We start from the raw sequence: 17,643 nt of genomic DNA, 5'->3' as shown, positions 1-17,643 counted from the left end.
TATCACATAAAGTAAAATATAAAGTGAAATAATAAAATATAAAACGAAATAAAATATAAAACGAAATAAAATATAAAACGAAATAAAATATAAAATGAAATAAAAAATAAAATGTAAAATATAAAATAAAATAAATATAAAGTGAAATAAAATAAAATATAAAATGAAATAAAATAAATAAATAAATATAAAATAAAATATAAAATAAAATAAAAAATAAAAAAATAAAATATAAAAAAAATATATAAAGTAAAATGAAATAACACTACCAACAAAGAAAGACTGCCCCCTGACACTCCTTGGGCCCAATCCCTCCTCCCGGGAGCCCTCCATTAGCACATGCAGCATGCCTCGGTCCCCTCTCCGAGACCCTCCAAGGCAAGGACGGCCTTCGTCCTTTCTTCCCTCCAATGCAGCCCGGTGCCTCACACTCAGGGGCTGGCCCCATGATGGACAACGAATGGAAGGGAGTTCTGGGAATGAGTCACAGAAAGCAAATAAGGACGGGATCAGAAGAAGAAATAGGTAGCTGTGTCCACGTGAGACGCGGAAGAAAACGCTCCCTGACTATGGGGAGGATGGTCCCCCCGCTGCCGATTCCAGAAAAAGGAGCATGGGAGTGAGGTGGGTGTGGAAATCTGGTCCCGAGCACGCAAGGAGCTGGTGAGCCTGAGGACACACAGGGACAGGAGGCAAGAGACTGAGACAGATGCCACTTTAGAAGAAGGTGAGGACAGAGGACAGGGCTGTATGCAGTGGCTGGCCCAGGCCCACTTGGCCCACGGATGGCTCTTGTGAGGTGCCTGCACTCAACGTGGGTGGGTCCAAGGTCCCTCTAACGGTTTCCATGTGTCCATCCCATAAAAGACTCCCAAGGTCAAGCAGACATCTCAGAAACGGCACCCACTCCAACAGGCTGCATCGAGACCCCAGAGATACTTTGCTCTATGTCTCCCAAACTCCAGCTCAACATCCCCCTGCCCCAGATCTGCCTTCGCTATGTATCAGCTGTACTATTATTTACCCGGAGTTGTTTGTTTTTAACCTGTCTTATAACGAGATTGACTTTAACCTGGTCCTAAGCCATAACATCCACGAAACATGGGATTTTCCCCCCCATGACGTGCTTAAATAAACAGCACTCGAGAACTGCCACCACAACAGGTCTACGATCCCCGTGCCTAGCCTTGGGGGTACAATGAGCCCACTTGGCGAAACACCGTCTCAGGCCACGTGTCAAATTACCATTTTTACAGCCGTGAGTTGGTTTACAGGAGTTCTTTTTTGAAACCTGGCAAGCCAAGTTTAAGTTCTCCGCTAACCCCAGGCCCACGAAGGCAGGAGCGAGGTCCCGAGTGTGTGCCCAAGTCACCGCTGGGAGGCCCAGGAGGACCGTCAAGGGAAAGGCAGAGAGGACATCCCGTTAAGGGCCACGTGACAGTGCTGCGGGCACCTCTGTCACTTCCTTATTGAAGGAGGCAAGGAGGGGGAAAGAATGGGAAGGAAAAAATAAAACTTGCATAAGCTTCAAAAAAGGAAAGGGCGGGGCGCTTGGATGGCTCAGTCAGTTAAGCGTCCAACTCTTGCTTTTGGCTCAGGTCCTGATCTCATGGTTTGTGAGTTCGAGCCCCACATCGGGCTCTGTGCTCACAGTGTGGAGCCTGCTTGGGATTCTCTCTCTCTCTCTCTCTCTCTCTCTCTCTCTCTCTCTCTCTCAAAATAAATAAGCTTAAAAAAAAAAATAGTGGACAATCAGAATCAAAAAACAAACAAACCAAAAAACCCCGAAACCTTGAGGACCATTAGGCCAGTGGAGCGAATGGGGACAGTCTTACAACCCAGAGACTGGTTGTGGGAAAAGACCAGTATTTTATACCCTCCTCTCTCTCTGTGTCTAATTTGAGATGTGGGACCAGCCCCCACCTGAGCACTGAGGCTGCCCGAGAACCTTTCTTCCCTCCCCACCATCCATTCCAGCTGCAGTGACTTCCAGAAAGCAGGTGAGCAGGGGGCTCGGTGGCGGGGGGGGGGGGGGGAACCATTCTGAAGGCGTGTATCCCACAGGCCAGGCCCAGTGAATTCGCCGAGCAGCAGCACACAGGTCTGGAACCAGGGAACCTATGCTCGCTCACGCCCGCCGCTGCTTGGGAACCTCAGGGAGGCAGGCAGCCAACAGCAGGACACAGGGGGGGCCCCCAGTTTGAAAGCCAGAACTGGGCTGCGAGATGCGTGTATCACCGAATGTACGGGGACCTCAGAAGGGATTCAACCCTCCCCTGCGTGCACACAGGGTCAAGGCCAACGACACGTCACACGTACCGCGTCTGGTGGTTGTATGCAAAGTCAGCACAGATGTGGCCTTGTCTGAGACTAGAAAGGGGCACGGGAACGTGGGGAAAAGCGTGAGGAAGCACCGACCCAAGGGCTCGAGGAAGAGCACATCTCAGAAGGCAATTCAGAAGACAACACGGGAAACTGCTAGAAAGCAGGCGGTCGTAACTCTCGTTGAAAGAGGAACAGAAAATCATAAACGGAAAAAGCCAGCCAAAATAGAAAGGATGACACAAGCAAGAAGACAAGGGTAAGGATTATACCAAAATTGCTCACCTAAAGCCACATGAGTGCTTGTGGGCAAAAAAAGATAAAAAAAAAAAAAAAAAGTTAAATCAATAAAGTGCAGGTTACACTGAAAAGAATATCCCCCAATGGCAAAGTTAAAAAAAAAAAAAAAAAAAAAGGCAATGTACTAAGTGTAAGAGGCATTTCGTTAGAAAAGACCAGACCAGGGGTGCCTGGGTGGCTCAGCCGGTTGAGTGTCTGTCATTGGCTCAGGTCATGATCTCACAGTTTGTGGGTTCAAGCCCCACATCAAACTCTAAGCTGACAGGGTGGAGCCTGCTTGGGACTCTCTCTCTCCCTCTCTCTCTCTTTGCCCTTCCCCTGCATGCACACACACTTTCTCTCTCAAAATAAATTTCTCTGTCTCTCTCAAATAAACAAACACTTAAAAAAAGACCAGACCTGGGGCTCCTGGGTGGCTCTGTTGGTTGAGTGTCCAACTTCAGCTCAGGTCATGATCTCACAGTCTGTGGGTTCGAGCCCCGCGTCAGGCTCTGTGCTGACAGCTCAGAGCATGGAACCTGCTTCGGATTCTGTGTCTCCCTCTCTCTCTGACCCTCCCCCGTTCATGCTCGGTCTCTCTCTGTCAAAAATAAATAAACATTAAAAAAAAAAAAAAAAAGACCAGACCAAATAGACTAAAATCAATAATCAAATGCACAAATAGCTAAAGATAATTTAAAACTTCTTTTCAATGTTTTATTTATTTTTGAGAGATACAGAGACAGTGTGTGAGCAGAATCCAAAGCAGGCTCCAGGCTCTGAGCTGTCAGCACAGAGCCCGACGCGGGGCTCGAACTCACGGACCGTGAGGTCATGACCTGAGCCAAAGTCATTGCTCAACTGACTGAGCCACCAAGGCGCCCTGATAATTTTAAAAGTCATGCACACAAACCAGCAAAGAGAAAGGTTACCTGGGAAATCCGTTTCTCCTCAGACTTTTCTTCTGCTCCTGCTAAGAGCACTTCCCACTGGAACTCATGCTCCATAAGGCAGGGACTGATCAGGGCCTGGCGTCAGCCCTGTGAAAGTGCTAGAAAGTGCTAGAAAATGCTAGAAGGCATATCCCACCCAAGTCAAAGCTTCGGGGGGTGGTGGTGGTCGTTTTGTTCATCACTATGGGAGTTCAATAAACTTTTGTTGAATGATGAAACAAAATGAGCTTCAAATAGAAGAGTTTTTTGGGGGCACCTGGGTGGCTCAGTCAGTTAAGCATCTGACTTTGGCTCAGGTCATGATCTCACAGTTCGTGAGTTCGAACTCCACGTCAGGCTCTGTGCCGACAGCTCGGAGCCTGGAGCCTGCTTCTGACTCTGTATCTCCCTCTCTCTCTGCCCCTCCCCTGCCCATGCTCTGTCTCTATTTCTCTCAAAAATAAATAAACATTAATTTTTTTTTAAATAGGAGTTTTTTTTGTTCCAAACATCTGAGCTCCAAGATGCACGTGTCCAGCCCAATCGTATTAATATTTCACACGAAAGAGACAGAAAAGGTTCTCCAAGCATGCACCCCCCAGACCCTCCAGGCACTGAGAGAGAAGTCAACATGAGGACGATGACGATGGGAAGTCACCGCATTGATGCACCTGTGAGGCCTCTCTTACTCAGTGCAGACCCCCAATTCAGAAATCAGGCGAACGGGTTTTCCGGCTCGTGCCCAGTGTCTCCCTCGGCCCTCCTCCTCTGCTTTGTGCCCACCCTGGAACCGGGCTCCGTATTTCTCCCGAGACATCCTGCAAGGCCAGCACAGATGAAGCCTCCCACTCCGTGTGGGGAGCACCGTTCACCGAGGCGGTCTTTTCTGCGCAAGCACACGCTGACCCTGGGGTGGGTACTGGAGCTTTGGAGGCATTGGCTGGAAGCATCACTGAACAGAGTCTCTCTGTCTCTCCTCCACCCAAGCACCCAAGCAACGCAGCACATGTAAAGCATCACAGTGGCCACTCTGTCTGCCAAGGAGCTAGAAGATATTTAAAACTCACGTTGAATGAACCAAGCCCCTCTCCTGCCCAGATCAGGAAAGACCCACAAGCCCCCTCCTTCCTCTGCCAATGAAGCACCCAGAAAATGTGGCCCCAGGTTATCTGTGGGTTGTGGGGTTCCTCTGGATGTTTTCATCGTATTTCTTTTATCACATTTAAAATGTTAATTTATTTTTCATTTTAAAATTTTTTAACATTTATTTTTGCAAGAGAGAGAGAGAGACAGAGACAGACAGAGTGAGAGTGGAGGAGGGGCCGAGAGAGAGGGAGACACAGAATCCAAACCAGGCTCCAGGCTCCAGGATGTCAGCACAGAGCCCGACGCGGGACGTGAACTCACAAACCGTGAGATCATGACCTGAGCTGAAGTCGGACGCTTCACCGACTGAGCCACCCAGGCGCCCATAAATTTACTTTTACAATCAGGAAAACATTGCCTTCCCCCAAAATCTGCATGTACAATTCTAAAATATACCATATGATCCCAATTATGTAGACAAATATATACAGCAAAAAAAAAAAAAAAAGAGGAATGAAAAGCATGCTGAATATTTTTTGTTTCTGCTTTTCTGTATTTTCCAAGTTTTCATAATGAGCAAATTGATTTTAACCCATTTTTTAAAAAAAATCTTTATTCCATTATGAACTAACATACGAATACAGCCTTATCTAAAATAGGTAGATAGTATTTGTTAATAAAATCCCCCCTTGATATATCCCTTCTCAGTTGCCATCTCTAAAATGTACACTATCAGATTAGGATTCATTGTACTACCTTTCAAATGCTAAAGAAACATGGGGGTGGGGTTATTTTTGAGAAAATGAATGAAGACAAACAGTAAAGAACTTTCTGAACCAATGCAAGGCTGACATGAAAATTAGAGGTGGAAGGGACCCCACCAATCATTTGGTCCCATGCTACCATTTTACAGATTGGGAAACTGAGCCCAGAGACAGATGGGGATTGGATGCCAAGTCTCCCCCAGCCCAGTGCACAGGCCCCTCCTTCCTGCTCTCTGGCTGCCCTAAATCTTGATGCTGATGTTGCTGGCATGGTTAGAAGACTATTCTAGTCAGACAGCACACCAAGAGCCAAAGCCCCACCTAGGTCGGCTCCCAGGCTGACCCCAACACTGCTCTGTGCAAGCCGACCTCTAAAGAGTCCAGCTGTCTGCTCTACAACGATAACTTCCCATCCCTTTGTGACCAGTGAGCCCCCTGTGAAGGGAGGGGGAACAGGGAGGAAACATCTGTGCACACAAGGGGAGTAGAGGGGAGTGAATAAAAGCACTTGATTTTCCCTTTGGCAAATCCTCTCCTGCCTATTTTTCCACTCATTGAAATGCAAAGCTCCATTCCCATGAAGGGGTCTGGAACATTCCAGAAACTTCTAGAAATCACAACCTCCCGCTCTGCAACAGGGATTCCCAAAACAAGGTGTGCATGGATGTGCTGGTGTGTAGGGGAGGATAAAAAGCAGACACAACCCCCAGAAACCAGCCACAGGCATCCACTGGCTTGTCCCCAAACCCAGCATCTAACCGTCAGCCAGGCAGAGAGGAAGTCCCAGTATGTGCTCCATAGCTTTCCAGCCATGTAACCACAGACAAGACACTTCACCTCTTTGAACCTCATGTTTTTCTTTTCTGCATGTAAAACTGGAAACACCACCATCTCCTTCACAGAATTCTTGTAAAGATCAGACGACCGAAACAACGGTTAGCAACTCCATAAATGTTGGCTTTGCCCCACACCTTCCCATCCCCGTTAAATCACCGAGCAACCTTTGAAGAAAGTCGTCAGCTGAGGTCCCCAGCGCTGAGTCCCTCGCATGGCACTGACTGGGTTCTCCCCACAGCCTGGGCTGATCTGCGCTGACACCTTCTCCCATTCCTGACACAGACCAAGCTCATCAAAAGAGCACGAGGAACAGTGTGTGAGATGAAATTACTACGCTCAGTGGACGAGATTAGAGTTTAGAGGACCACCAGGAAGGGGACAGAAAAACCCATGGAGCCAAGCCATGCTTGTCCACCAGAGCCGCGGGAAAAGCTGGCGACCCCAGCCAACCAGACCAAGAAACAAACACAGCCCTGGACGGGGTCTGCAACCCAGCCACACAAGTCCCCGGCCACCTTCCTCACGTGGCCTCAGAGTGTCTCCGCTGCCATGAGCAAGGACACCCCGTAAGAACACCACTCCCCCCCAACTTCAATCTCTAAAACACGGGACAGACTGGATGACAGGAAGGGCCAAGGGTCAGGTTTCTTTTTCCCACCACTCTACATCCCCAAAGTCGATCCCACCACCTGTAAGACCTTACCTTTCCCTTGTTCTTAGATGCCGAAGTGCGGTCGGGAACTTATACATAATTGGTGCCTATTTGACCCTCACGAGAACGGTGGAGAGAGCTGTGCTTATTGTCCCCCTCCTAACTGAGTAAGCGGAGGTCTTCCCCAAGGTCTTACAGCTAACAAGACAGAGAACCCAGAGTCCAAGAACAACGCGATCCTCGCTCCCCCCAGGTTCCTCCGCAGTATCCAAGAATCCTCTATCCAAGGGCAGATACTCCAGAGCGAAGTTACAGTGAGGCCGCGACCAGCCACGACCCTAACTCTCAACTTCACGTGGTGGAAGGTGGTGGCTGACTGCCCAAGGGGGTGGGGGGAGGGGTTCCTTTGCTAACCGGAGAGAGAGGTGCCAGAGGGAAGGAAAACATCAACATAAGCATCTCCATGGACAAGAGCCCTGACCGTGGCCAGGGCAAATAGCATAAAGAAGCAGAGTCAGCCTGGAAGCTCAGCCTGGGTTCAAAGCTCCAGCCGGGATGGGGACCCACCTTGCTTTGCTTCACTTCTTGCTGTCCCCTGGGGATGCAGCCCCCTGACCCCAGCACCACCTTCCCTCTCGTGTGAGCTGGTCCATTCCTACCTCCATGGCCGCCCTTCTTGGCATGGCTTATGCCAAGTGGTCCTCACTCCCTGAGAACAAGAATGAGGTCCTACTCCCGTGTGTCCCCAGACACAGAAAACACACCCAATGAATACGTGTGGAATCAAAGGACTCCCCCCGAGTGTCTGAGGAGGATTTAACAGCGCACCCCCCTAGAAAGCTGGTGTCTTACCTTCCTGAGATTATCCGGGCACCAATTCAAGAGTATGGAAAGAGAGGAAGACAAAAAGGTAAAGGCAGAGCCCATGTGTTTATCTATTCTACACCAAGAGAGGACTTAGATACTGAAATGCTGTCTAGGGCCCCCACATCACAAATGAACCAGACAGGCTGGGGTCGGGGGGAGGGGAAGGGTCATCAATGGCTTGTCTGGGTCTCTGACACCAGCCTCTCAAGGGCCTAGGGTCCTCCAAATAAATACATTCAGAAAAGACGCGCTCTCTCAGTCGCTGAAATTGGCCACAGTGTAATTAAAGATTTTTTAGCCAGAGGGAAAGCAGACAGGGGCCAGATATGATCATCTATGAAAAGCAGTCTGAGCGATCGATGCCTGATGTGAAATGTATGCATGTGCTTGGCTCTTACTCATACTTTTTACAGAACGGGTATGTTATTTTCACCCAAGGACTCCCAGCCCATGAATGCCTGGCCACCTCTGATAACGCTTGAGCGCCCAAGCTGATCTCTCGCTCTCTCATCACTCAATCCGCTGGCCTTGTCTGCTAGGGTCACACGCCACTTCTCCCATAGGAACAGAACCCAGTGAACATCTTAATCGCTAAGACAGTCCAAGGCATTAGGGCTTATTCACCAATGTGCACCGAGGGGACCCACAGATGGAAGCAGTGAATTGCGGGTGGCTGGACAAAAAGGGATCAAGATTTGCTGAGATCCTAAAAACGGAAAAACTCCTCCTGCCCTCACTCTGGAGTGGTGTGGGGTGAACCCCTTAACTCCTTCTCTTTGGCTAGGGATCCCCCCTTAACTCCTCTCTTGGTCTTGAAAGGATGGAAAATGATAGTAACAGGTGTAGGCACTCCAACCACACCCTGAGCCTCAGATATGGAGAACATTCCCCCCAAAGGCAGCAGAACACACAATTCTTCTTGAACGCACATGGGACATATTCCAGAACAGATCAACTGTTAGGCTCCAAAATAAGTCTCAATACATTTCAGAAGACTGAAAGCCTATCAAGCCTCCTGCTCTGCCACAATGGTAGGAAACTAAAAATCCGTTAGAAGGAGAAAACCAGAAAAAAACACGCACAAAAATGCAAGGAAATGAAACAACATGCCCCTGTATGACCTGTTTGTCATCACACAGAGGAGAAAGCAAGTTAATGCCTGAAGACAAAAACAGAAATACAATACAAAAAAAAAAAAAAAAAAAAAATCCATGGGATGCAGCAAAAGCAGTTCCAAGAGGGACATTCGTAGCAATACAGGCCTACCTCGATAGGCAAGAAAAATCTCCAACAATCTAATTTTGCACCTGAAGGAACTAGACAAAGAACAAATGAAGCCTCACATTCGCAGAAGGAAAGAAGTAATAAAGCTCAGAGCAGAAATAACAGACCTAGAGAGTATTACGCTAAGTGGAAGGAGTCAGACGGAGAAAAGACAAATACCATCTCATTTCAGTCATACATGGAATCTAAAAAGCCAAAAACAAACAAACGAAAAAAGAACAAACAAAACAATATAAAAGCAAACTCGTAGATACAGAAAACCCACTGATGTTGACCAGAGGGGAAGGGGGTTTGGGATGGGCAAAAAGGGTGGACGGCTCAGTGTGTGGTGATGAATGTCAACCAGATGCTGGGGGGAGGTGATCACTCTGTAGCGCATACAGGTATCGACTTACGATGTCGTGCACCTAAAACCTGTATGATGCTATATCCCGATTTTACCTCCATTTTTAAAAATGAACAATGGCAACCGTTTCATCATCGGTCACAGTGCTGGTGAGCAGCGGAGCCGGGGGTGGGGACTGTGGCACACTGGAAAATCCACCCCTCGTCACCAGGGTGTTGACACCACGCCGGGCTGCCGAGGCTTGGTGTCACCGAAGCTACTCATTTTTGGCAAGAGCAGCCGGTATCTGAATTTCCATTGTGAAATCTGGTGATTTGTCGATTTTGGCGAACCAACCCAAGGATTCTAAAACGAAACCGTGGGCTAAAACAAAACAGACCGACACAACCTCCCACAGTCCTGAACTTGATTCTGCCCGCTGGCCGCCAGGGCGCAGCTCCTCGCATTAATTGTTGGGTATCTGCGTAAGCGGCAGATTGAAGGGAGGGTTCTCTGGCTTTAAAGAATTGAGTAGCACCTCCTAGACTAAGAGTAGGAATCAATGCTTTCACCCTCCGCTAACCGTCCCTCTGCTGCCACCTGTTACCACCAACACCCCCTGCTGGGTGCAGCTGGCCGTCAGTTTCCGGGGTTTCCAAGGGCTGCAAATGCGTGGCCAACTTCCTCTCGCCCCAGAGCTACACGCCCCCACCCCCACCCCCAGCCTGGGTCCGACCTTCCTTGGAAGGGAAGCACAGGACAAGATTTCTGGGGCACGAGGGACTCTGAAAGTCTGTCCTGCTCTGTTTATGGGAAGGTGGCACCCCATCAGCTGATGAGAAGGTTTGGAAGGGGAGGAGAGGGGGTGGGGAAGAGAAAGAGCCTACGGAGTGAGGCACGTGCCACCAGTCGTGCACTGAGCAATCTGATAGAAGATCAGAGATTTGGGGAACCCAGGACAAAGTGAGCCGGGCACAGCCACCTTGCGGAGCACAGACACTCATCCACGAGTCCAAAGGCAAGACGACACAGTTGCCCCCGTGAGCAGAGAGACTCCCCTTGGGGTGGCAAGACCGAGTCCTGGGGACCCGGCACCCTTGGAACACGGTCAATGCCTGGCGGGGAGGAAGGCTGGATCCGTCCCTGCAGAAGGAGCGAGCAACCCAAATCTGCAGGGCTCTGGAGCCTGGAAACATGTGTCCTGGGGCCCCCGGGGTGAATGCACGGTGATGGGGACAGTCACTGCAAGAATCACGGTGTCCTTCTCAATCTGGCCACAGGGAGCTCTCCTCCTGACCTCAGACTCCGGGGGAAGAGCTAGGATCTCCCCGTCCCCGGACCTCACACTTTCTCACCTACCCCGCAGCACGTGGCACCAAAACTTCCATACTTGCACGGGGCTCCCCCCGAGAACTTAAGAGTCCTCCAAGTCTTTTGTTTTGGAGAACAGGGACCAAGTCTCTGGATTCAGTGCACTTAAAATATGTGTCAAACGTGTGATGTCAAAGAAGAGGGGGCCCGAATGAGACTTTCTAATAACGATGCTGCGTTTTGCCACGAAACCCAATCTTCAGAGAAGTCCTCTGCTCTCTGCAGCACCCCCCGCCCACCTCCCTGCCATGGGGGTAACAGAGCTGTGTGGATGCCTCTCTTTTCCAAACAGCTCTGTGTCCAGATGCATCACACCCCCATCGGGGCCCGAACACAGTCCCCGACAGGTTCACGCCGGCCGTGACCGTGACTTAACCACAACAGAGCTGGGGAAGAGATCGCACATCCCCAGGGCCCGGGTGGGGAAATCGAGAGAGGCTGGCACGACCGTCAGACCTGGGGCTGCATCCACGTGAATCTGAGTTTCCTCGACTGCCGCTTGCACGGACTTTCCAGAAGCCTGAGTGGGTTCAGGCGCCGTTATGTAATCCTGTGTTTGTTACATGCCCCACCTCCCGCGATTTACGCCACCCTCTCTGCACCCCCTGTAGCTCCGTTGTGTATACCCACGGCCGCCCTGACCCCACGGCAGAATGTGCCCCCACACGGTACATGTGCGCCAGTCAGAAGATCCCCATGGACCTGGCTGCCGTCCCACTCTCTGCCTGACTGGCTGTGTAACATCTGGCAGCTCACAGCGCCTCTCTGGGCTTCCCCCTCATCTAGAGCTGGAGGGAGCTGAACCCGCTGATTCCTGAAGCCCCTTCCGGGCCCCTGCTGAGGATTCTATCAGCGCCATCTGGAACCACTGCGCCCCGGCGAGGACTGGCCACACTCAAGAATTAAGAAAAAGCAAAACAGAGGCGGCAAAGAGCCAGGGCAGGGAGCCAAGGGGAGTTGAAGGCAACAGGAAAAACTTGCTTTCCACTGAGCTCACCCTCAGATACCACCCCGGCCCCAAAGTGGCTTGGTCTTTCCAGAGCCTTGGGTCCCCAAGCCACCCGGACTCTAGGAAGGCATGACGACGGCAGACAGGTGCGCAAACAGCAGAACCACCCTGGCACCTGCCCACGCACCAAGCACCTGCCCAGGGAGGCTCTCCAGCGCTGGCTTCTCTCCCCCAGGTGTGGCGGGCCACCTGGCTCTCACGGGGCTCCGGTGAGCGCTTCGAGCACCTGCCCGGGGTTCCCACTCACCTCAGCCCCACAGCCCTTCCTCTTGCAAAGCGGACACGCTGGTCATTTTCTGCCACCGTCTCCACATCCGCTGCTTCCTGTGGCATCAGCTAATTCACTGTGCAAAGCAGCATTTATATATAGAAAGTTGCAGCCACGCAGGTTAGCATTAAAATAGAGACTTGGCGTTGCCGTGGCAACCAAACAAATGATATTCAAAATGAAAGAGAAGTATTCTGCAATCGGGAAAGCATGTCCACAGCCTTCCAGGGCAGCTGCGCCCTGTCCCCTCGAGGGCGGGTGGGACGGCCTCCCGAGAAAGGACCTTCCCATTAAGTCACCCGCTCTGGTTTCGGCAGTGACCACGACCCCCGCTCTGCACAAGCTCCTTCCTAAAGCCGGCTCCTGCCTGGAGCAGACCTGAGGCCAAGGCACCCAGGGAGTATGATGATCTTGACCAGGTATATCGATTGGCAAAAGCTCTACTCCTCAAGCACTGAGGGGAAGCAACTTGTGGCCGCGGTGCCATCAGCAAGGACGCTTCTGGAAACAAAAGTGGCTCCTGCCCCAGGCCGGCCACGGCCCGCCACAAGCTCATTGAGGTGGGTGCTTCATCCCCTCGGAGCCTCAGCCTACAAATAAAGGCGCCGGGGGCAGAGGGGTATGGAGAAGCAGCCCAGTGCTTTCTGCCTCTGTGATGCTAAGATGTGCTCCTTTCCTCTGTCTTCTCTTCTTTCTACTTCCGTCTTGTTTCCCTAGTCCCAGGGCACAAGCCTGGCTCAGCTGCACGGGCCCTGGATGTTGCTGGAGCTCCAATCACATACAGAAGCCCCGGCTTCCCAGCTCCTGCTCAGCACAGCCTTCAAAGCAAAAGGTCTGAATCCAAGAAGCCACCAAGAGCCTGGGAGGCCTTGGACTCCGAGCCTGCCTGAGATTCCTTCACACATTTTCAAATCAGGCATGATCTCGGGGCACCCGGGTGGCTCAGTCAGTTAAGCGTCCGACTTCGGCTCAGGTCATCATCCCGCGGTTCGGGAGTTCGACCCTCGCGTCAGGCTCTGCGCTGACAGCTCGGAGCCTGGAGCCTGCTTCGGATCCTGTGTCTCCCTCTCTCTCCCTCTGTGCCTCCCCCGCTCACGTTCTCTCTCTCTCTCTCTAAAATAAACACTAGTAAAAATTTCAAAAATAATTAATTTAATTATGAATGATCTAGAAAGACTACAAATAAAAAGAATGACAACCCCAAGTGCCAGCAAGGACACAGAGCGGCTGGAACTCCTACATACCAATGTGGGAATGCAAAATGGCACCCCGCCCCTCTGGACAGTCGTGTGGCCGTTTCCTATAAAGTTAAAACCTGCACCCACCATACGAGCCAGCCATCCGCTCTCAGGTACGCGCCCAGGAGAAAGGGAAACATATGTCCACACCAAGTCTTATACAGGAACGCGCATATGGCAGCTTTATTCGTCATAACCCCGAACTGGAAGAAACCCAGAGGCCATCAACGGGGAATGATGAACCGCCACGGTACATCCATACGATGCGTCGCTGCTCCCAATACAAAGGAACCAACTACTGATCCGTGCAGTGACCTGGATGATGTCACAGGTGTCTGTTAAGAAGTCAGTCTCAAAAGGTTACATACCGTACGATCCTGTTTACATGACACACTCAAAAAGAAGAGCTATAGGGCTGGATGGCTCATGAGGGGTTGGGGGAGATGGGGTATGAGAGCATACGGAGAGCACAAGGGAGGTTCTTGGGGGGGACGAATTATTCTGTATCTTGGGTAAGAGTGTGGTTACATGAACCCATACATATGTAGAACTATACCCCTCAACAACAATTTTACTTACTTATGTATTTATTTATTGTTTATTTTTGAGAGAAAGAGAGAGAGCACGCGTGCGGGGGAGGGAGAGGAGCAGAGAGAGAGGAAGACACAGAATCCGAAGCAGGCTCCAGGCTCTGAACCATCAGCACAGGGCCCAACATGGGGCTCGAACACACGAACCACCCAGATCGTGACCTGAGCTGAAGTCGGACGCTTAACCTCCTGAGCCACCCGGACACCCCGAGATCATGCCTGATTTGAAAATGTGTGAAGGAATCAACATCGGGGTTGTCCAAGACCCTAAAATACCCAACACCCCCAAAATAGTCAATTTCACTGCATAACAACTGAAAAAAAAATTTGCTGCTTTCACCTTGGGGGAAAAAAAAAATTCCAGAAGATGACAGTCTCTTTGTAGCAGTCTTCAGATCAAACGTGGGGTCCCCATGCACAAACCGTAGGATCCTAAGAACCGTTCGTTATCAGTTCCAATTTTCGTTACAAAGACCCTCTTCTTGTCCTAGAACAACAGTTCTCAACCTCGGACCAGCCACGTCAGCATCACCTGGGAATTTGTCGAGAAGTATAAACCCTTGGGTCTCATCCTAGCCCTCCTGAGTCAGAAACTCCAGGGGGTAGGGGTCCTGTTGCCCATTTTAACAAGCCCTCCTGCTGAAAGATTCTAACGCATGCTGACATTTGGGAACCCCGGCCTCTATATACCGGTTAGGTCCAGCGAGGCCAGCCCAACCCGGAATGGTCTGACCCGCATCCCTTCAATATCAAAACACCACAGAAACAGACAATGTCTTTTCTCCACATCCTATTTGCTTCAGGACTTTTCCTTTTTGTAATTTCTTTTCTGAAATTACACCTGCAAGGAAGCACCTGCAAGGAAGACGTAAGGGGCCACAGCTCCATGTGACCACCTGAAGCGGCAGGTAACACGGAACCACCTGCTGTTTCTTCCCGGTGGGAGAAAGAGTGGCTGTTACCGTGGCCGTGCAAACCCACTCCTCCCTTCTCACCCGGCCCAGCTCCCGGGCCAGGACCAGAACCGACCTTGCCAGCCTCCTTCCCGCTCAGCTCCTGGAGCGCTTCGCAAATCAAAGGGGACCTCGTGGTCGTCCCGATGAACCCTGGAAAGGCACCACTTCCTTCTTAGGCCAGAACAACAACTTCAAAGCCGCTTTTGCTGGGTTTCTGGCTCCAAAGCCACACAGAGATGACGGATCACAAAGAAGAAATCAGAACCATATGAATGTCGTATTCAGCAAAATAAACAGAATCATGGCATCAGGGTTGGGTCCAGGGGGCTGCGTGTCTGGCCCAGAGCCCGGGCTTGGTGGCCCCTAGCGTGGGCCGGGCTCCCCGGCCTCTCCTCCCCGCCCACGACTCCCACACACAGAGCCAAAGGCGCCCAGCGTGCCGTCCCTCCTCGCCGAGGCCCCCGCTAGCAATGCTGCTTTGCCTGACATTTCAATGTTTTATGGAGTTTTTATATTCTCTTTTATGGTTTTCAGCTCAGCTTCTTTTCTAGTTCTGTCCAAATATGCACAAGCACCAACATGAACGTTGTGCCATTAATGACAGTGTGACAGCTCCAGGAGCCTCTGGTGGGGGGCAGGGGGGGTTGGGGGGTGAGTTGGGGGAGCGGCCATGGCACCCACTCCCTTTTATACCACTGGTTTCCCCCAGAGCTAATCCTGCTGGGCGTCCTCACTGCCAACCTCATTCTCATTGCAGAACAGAGAAACCGTCTCCTCTCACTGCTTCTAGGGAAACAATATGGCGCTCCACAGAGCCAGCGTTTCTGAACCAGGGGGATTCCGGAGACTCTTCCTCATTGTCACACTGGGGGTGGGAGAGGCGGGCGGTGTGCCAGTTTCCTACCGCCACTGAAACAAGTAACCCCAGACTTTGTGGCTCAAGACCACACAAACGGATCATCTGAGAGTTCTAGATTTATTATCTAGAGCTCAGAGATGAATCTCACTGGGCTAAAACCAAGGCGTCCCTTTGGCTCTGTTCCTTGTGGAGGATCCAGGGAAGAATCCGTCCTCTGGTCTTTGTCAGCTGCTAGAGGCGGCGTGCACTCCTTGGTGGCTGGCCCCCTTGCTCCAACTTCAAAGCCAGCAATGATCTGTCCAGGCCTCCTCTCTGGTTCTCTCTCCCTCTGCCGCCTTCCTCTTCCACTTATAAGGGCATTTCAGATTATATTGGGCCCGCTTGGATAACGCAGACATCCGATCTACCTCAATTCCCTCTCGCCATGTAACTACATACTGACAGGTTGCAGGGACTAAGACGTGGCATCTTGGATGTGTGTGCATGGGGGTGGGGGCGGTCAAGATTATGCTTACCACAGGGAGCTCCAGGCATCTAACAAGAGAAAGGAAGGGATCCTGTTAAACAGCCTACCATGCAAAAGACCATTCACCCACAACAAAGAATGATCTGCCCCAAATGTCAATTGTGCCGAGGTTGAGAAACCCTGGGACGGCCTAACGCTGACTGGGCCTTAGCCGGTCCCAGGGATGCTGACTCAAGTCTATTCCCACAGAGAGGTCAACTATAGGGTTTTTGGGGATCACAGGAAAGCTGTGACCCACAATTAAGGAGGAATGTTTTTATCGTTCTATTAAATACTTTAATGTAGAGTCTGTAACTATTCCAGAATCATCCTCAAATGCTTCTCATTTGATATACAGAAAATACAGACTTTAAAAACACATAACATGCATCTTGCTTCTGGAAGGCACATAGACAGAGTGGATACAGATGATCTGAATCCCTTTATGCGAAGAGATTAAGAGGTACGAACCTCCATTTATAAAATAAATAAGTCACGGGGATATAAAGTATGGCACTAATACTGTAATAATGGCGTGTGGTGGCAAATCCGATGCAGCCAACGTTTTGTAACATATAAAAATATCAAACGCACCTGAAACACAGTAATGTGTGCTGGGTAGAAGTCAATAAAAAATTAATAAACTTCTTTATGTGACTAACTTCAAATAACACGGCTAATTCTGCTTTGCTGATGGGCTGCCTTTTGGTCTCAGAAATTGCTGAACTGGGGTGTTGGGTGGGGGGATGGGCTAAATGGGGGACGGGCATTAAGGAGGAGGGCACTTCTTGGGATGAGCACTGGGCGTCATAGGTTAAGTGATGAATCGCTAAATTCTACTCCTGAAATAGATACATACTACTGTTTTCAGGAGAATACTCCTGCAAAAAAAAAGAGTACTAAAATAAAATAAAATAAAAAATAAAATAAAATAAGATAAAATAAATAAAATATAAAATATAAATAAAATAAAATAATAAAATGAAATAAAATATTAAATAAATAAAATAAAAATAAATAAAATAAACATAAAATAAAATACTAAAATAAAACATAAAATAAAAATAAAATATAAAATAAAAATAAAATAATAAAATAAAATATAAAATATAAAATAAAAATAAAATAAAATAAATAAAATATAAAATATAAATAAAATAAAATATAAAATAAAATAAAAATAAAATAATAAAATAAAATATAATGTAAATAAAAATAAAATAAAATAAAATATAAAATAAGATAAAAAAATAAAATAAAATATAAAATAAAAATAAGACAAAATAAGATATAAAATAAAATAAAAATAAATAAAATACTAAAATAAAAGATAAAATAAAAATAAAATAAATAAAATATAAAATAAAAATAAAATAAATAAAAATAAAATATAAAATAAAAAAATAAAATAAATAAGATATAAAATAAAATAAAAATAAATAAAATAAAATCTAAAATAAAATAAAATAAAATAAAATAAAATAAAATAAAATAAAATA

General features: G+C 48.8%; 1 protein-coding gene across 6 annotated transcripts in view; it reads right to left on the bottom strand.

Annotated features, from left to right (window-relative positions):
* The window catches only part of GAS7 (growth arrest specific 7), a 218,260-nt gene that overhangs the window by 103,594 nt on the left and 97,023 nt on the right, over nt 1–17,643 (bottom strand). Inside the window, exon 1 of one of the 6 annotated variants that reach the window (XM_040453198.1) lies at nt 11,976–12,076. The exons of 4 other annotated variants lie outside the window; for them this stretch is intronic. In XM_040453198.1, the coding sequence (XP_040309132.1) occupies nt 11,976–12,061 (86 nt within the window). In that variant the 5' untranslated portion in view covers nt 12,062–12,076. Of the gene's footprint in view, nt 1–11,975; nt 12,077–17,643 lie in introns of those variants that run through there. One more of the 6 variants, XM_040453200.1, reaches the window with a different exon arrangement.

The sequence above is a fragment of the Herpailurus yagouaroundi genome, unplaced genomic scaffold (genome assembly GCF_014898765.1).
Source record: "Herpailurus yagouaroundi ecotype Mexico unplaced genomic scaffold, PumYag 208, whole genome shotgun sequence".
Classification (NCBI taxonomy): Eukaryota; Metazoa; Chordata; class Mammalia; order Carnivora; family Felidae; genus Herpailurus; species Herpailurus yagouaroundi.
Note: the sequence above shows the minus strand (reverse complement) of the source record. Positions and strands in the feature narration are given on the sequence as shown.